The sequence below is a fragment of the Merops nubicus genome, unplaced genomic scaffold (genome assembly GCF_000691845.1).
Source record: "Merops nubicus isolate BGI_N331 unplaced genomic scaffold, ASM69184v1 scaffold23784, whole genome shotgun sequence".
In the NCBI taxonomy this organism is placed as follows: Eukaryota; Metazoa; Chordata; class Aves; order Coraciiformes; family Meropidae; genus Merops; species Merops nubicus.
The window spans coordinates 1-3,897 of NW_008602585.1; the positions used below are offsets into that span (position 1 = coordinate 1).

The following is a 3,897-nucleotide window of genomic DNA, read 5'->3' on the forward strand; positions in this document are numbered from 1 at the left end:
AGTGATGGGGTGGTGATGGGGACAGGCATGGAGGGATGATGGGGGTAGAGATGGGGTGGTGTTGTGGACAGGGATGGAGTGATGACGAGGTCTCAAAGAGGTGACAGTGGGGATGGGAATGGGGTGGTGATGGGGACAGTAACAGGGTTCAGTGGGTGCAGCAGTGGGGTGGCAATAGGGACAGGGAGTGGGTGGGGATGGGGACAGGGTGTCATCACCACTCTCTGCTCTCCTTGCCAGGGTCCAGCAGGTCCTCGCGGTCTCCCCGGCCCCCCTGGCGCTCCTGTGAGTACCCCCCTCCCTTCTCCTTTTGGGGACAACCAGCCCCAAGGGCCCCTTGGGGTGGGATGGGACGGGGGGAGGGCAGGACAGGGTGTCCCACCCTTCCTGATGGCTACGGAAACACGTGGGGGTGCACGTCCTCGTGTCACCATATGGGGGACACTCCCCCTCCCATTGCTAGAGGGGTCTTCAGACCCAGTTTTCTCATTTTCTAACCCTTTTTTTTTTCCCCATTTTTCCCTTTTTTTCCCCACCAACCTGCAGGGTCCTCAAGGTTTCCAAGGTCCCCCTGGTGAACCCGGTGAACCTGGTGCTTCTGTGAGTCCTGCCACCTCCTCCTCCTCCTCCAGCCTGATGTCACCTGGGGATGGGGACAAGGCTGTCTCCGTGGGAATGGGGCCTCCAGAGCCTGGCACTGCTCAGCCTGGGTGACAGGGTGACAAGGGACAGTCGTCCCCCACAGCATCCTCACCCTGCCCTTCATCTCTCCTAGGGTCCCATGGGTCCCCGTGGTCCCGCCGGTCCCCCTGGCAAGAACGGAGATGATGTGAGTGGCCTCTAGATGTGGTGTCCTCCCTCCTTTCCCCAATTTTGGGGTCTGGTGGCCCTGCCAGCCCCCCACCCCGGCACGCAGGAACCACCTGGCTTGGGGACATGCCACCAACCTGATGTCCTTGTCCTCAGGGTGAAGCTGGAAAGCCTGGGCGTCCAGGAGAGCGTGGTCCCCCCGGCCCCCAGGTGAGACGTTCCCCAGGGGGCACAGGAGGGGACCCCCCAACATGAGCTGCCCGCTGGCAAAGCAAAGATGTGACAGCAGCTGCCTGCCCCTCCCGGGGGACAGGGGTAAGGGGGTGTGGGCACAACCTCCCCTGAGCCTCTCCATCACCACCTCTCATCTCTCCTAGGGTGCCCGTGGTCTCCCAGGAACCGCCGGTCTGCCAGGCATGAAGGGTCACAGGGTGAGTGTCCCCCCCACATCTGCAGGATTTAGGGGATGGGGGGAGCCTGACCTCACCGAGGGGTCCCCTCTGACCCCCCTTCTCTTCTCTTTCCTGCTCCTCAGGGTTTCAGTGGTCTGGATGGTGCCAAGGGTGAGCCTGGTCCTGCTGGCCCCAAGGTGAGGAGCGTTGGCAGCGTCACCTCTGTCCTCTTGGTAAAGTCCCCCCCATCCTGCATCCCTCCCGAGCAGGTCCCTCAACCTTGTCCTTCCTCCTAGGGTGAGCCTGGCAGCCCCGGGGAGAATGGTGCTCCTGGGCAGATGGTGAGTGCTGCAGCCCCTGGGCACCGTGGTGGGGGTCTGGCCTCGGCCAGGGCACGGGGCTGGGGCTGGGGGGGCCAAGATGTGATGGGCAAACATATCCTTGGGGGTGTTTCCCCAGGGAATGGGGTGAGGAGGGGCTCTAACCCCCTGGAAATGTCGCTGTGGGCAGGAGCAAGGGGAGATGGGGGGCACAGGAGTGGGAGGAGGCCCCCAGAGGTCCTCCTGGTGACCCACCAGGTCCTTCCTGTTGATTCAAACATGTCCTCTCCCCTCCCCAGGGTCCTCGTGGGCTTCCCGGCGAGAGAGGCCGTCCTGGTCCATCTGGCCCTGCTGTGAGTAGCTGGTTTGGACAGGGCAGAGCATCCCCTGCCCTGGGGGATGTGGGGGGGCTGGGGGCCACCTCTCCTGTCAGTGGGCATGGCTAACGGGTGCCCTCTGTCCTGCAGGGTGCTCGTGGTAACGATGGTGCTCCTGGTGCTGCCGGTCCTCCCGTGAGTAACCTCCAAACTCATCCAGCTCCAGCATCACCTCCAGCTTCCGTGGAAGCTCCACCATGGCCAGGAGATGCTGGCCCAGGGCCAGAGCTCTGCCAGGGCCAGGTGTAAGGTGGGATCCCTCCTCTGACTCGTGCCCCCTCTCCTCTCTAGGGTCCAACTGGTCCTGCTGGTCCCCCCGGCTTCCCCGGCGCTGCTGGTGCTAAGGTAGGACCTGCCCGACCATCTCCTCCTAGGTGCCATCTCCTGGGCTGGGACAAACTGGTGGAAACTGGGAGAGTGGGGTGGGGGTGAAGGACTGAGCATCGAATGGGTTCCCCACGTGGCCCCAAAATGAGAAGAGCCGTGGGGTCCCCCCTGCCCGGGGCTGGGGGCAGGTGAGGGTGTGCCCAGACAAGTCCCAGGGGCATCTCTGCTGGCTTTGCCTCCATGGGAAAGGAGCTGCAGGTGGAGGGGAGATGAGGTGCTTCAGGGGGTTCAGGGCAGTCCTCATGCTCACGGCTCTTCCTCCCTCCTCTTCCTCCCCAGGGTGAAACTGGTCCCCAGGGAGCTCGTGGCAGCGAAGGTCCCCAAGGTGCCCGTGGTGAGCCCGGTCCCCCCGGCCCTGCTGGCGCTGCTGGTCCTGCTGTAAGTGGCACCTGATGGCTCCTCATCCTTCAGCCTCACGTTCTGCCAGGCCCGGCATAACCCTCCTCTTCCTCTTCCTCTTCCTCTCCACAGGGCAACCCCGGTGCTGACGGTCAACCCGGTGCCAAGGGCGCAATCGTGAGTGCCCCTCGCCCCCGCCTGGCTCTGGGAGGAAGGTCCCTGCTGCTCCCTCACCACCTCCTCTGCCTCTCCTAGGGTGCTCCTGGCATCGCTGGCGCTCCCGGCTTCCCCGGTGCCCGCGGCCCCTCCGGACCCCAGGGTCCCAGCGGTGCCCCCGGCCCCAAGGGGAACAGCGTGAGTATCCCCGGGCACCTCCATCCTCCTCCTCCTCGGGGGGTCGGATCCTTCCTTCTGCTCCAGACGTCTCCTCTGGCAGCCCTGGATGGTGCTGAGGGCTGACAGATGCTGAGCATCCCTCCTTCTGCTGAGGGGCTGGGCAGGATGTGGCTCAGGGGGGGTCTTTGCTCCTCCATCTGGGGCTAAACGGCTCTTCCCTCTTCTCTCCTTCCACCCCCAGGGTGAACCTGGTGCCCCAGGCAACAAGGGAGACACCGGTGCCAAAGGCGAACCTGTAAGTGACCCCCACAGGTCTCCTCTGGGGCTCAGCCCCTCCTGGCTCCCATGCACCCCCCGGGTCCTCATCCCTTTGCCTCCCTCCCCAGGGTCCTGCTGGTGTCCAAGGTCCCCCCGGCCCAGCCGGTGAGGAAGGCAAGAGAGGAGCCCGTGGTGAGCCCGGCCCCGCTGGGCTTCCTGGCCCTGCTGGCGAGCGTGTGAGTAGGAGCATCCCACACCCCTGTGCCATCCCACCACCTCCCCATCACCATCCTCCTCCTCCTCCCTGTCCAACGGCTGAGCTTTGTGGGGACAGTCACCCCCATGGTGACACCCTCAGCCCCTCTGATGCCCCACCAAGGTCTCCAGTGGGGATGAGTGGCCGGGGCCCACCTCGGCAGCCCCCCCAACCCCCTGGGGTCCCCCCCTGTCTCCCTACTGACCCTCCTCGTGTCCCCCACAGGGTGCTCCCGGCAGCCGTGGTTTCCCTGGTGCTGATGGCATCGCTGGTCCCAAGGTAGGTGCCTCCCTGGGTGAAAAAAACATGCCCTCGGTGGGGCAGTGGGCACAAGGGGCATTTTTCACCCACCCCCACGTGGTGACAAGATCATTCCCGTGCCACTGCCACCTCCTGCAGCGAGGTGACCTCTGTCCCCTCTC

The 3,897-nt window shown here is 64.7% G+C and overlaps 1 protein-coding gene across 1 annotated transcript; it reads left to right on the forward strand.

Annotated features, from left to right (window-relative positions):
• Window positions 1-240: 240 nt before the first annotated feature.
• Window positions 241-3,790, forward strand: LOC103771134 (collagen alpha-1(I) chain-like; the record flags this gene model as incomplete). Its single annotated transcript, XM_008938422.1, has 16 exons — window positions 241-285; window positions 547-600; window positions 776-829; window positions 967-1,020; window positions 1,188-1,241; window positions 1,346-1,399; window positions 1,499-1,543; window positions 1,822-1,875; window positions 1,990-2,034; window positions 2,191-2,244; window positions 2,566-2,664; window positions 2,758-2,802; window positions 2,881-2,979; window positions 3,203-3,256; window positions 3,348-3,455; window positions 3,701-3,790. Coding segments are annotated over 16 exons (1,008 nt in total), but the record flags the coding sequence as incomplete, so codon positions are not given.
• Window positions 3,791-3,897: the final 107 nt, after the last annotated feature.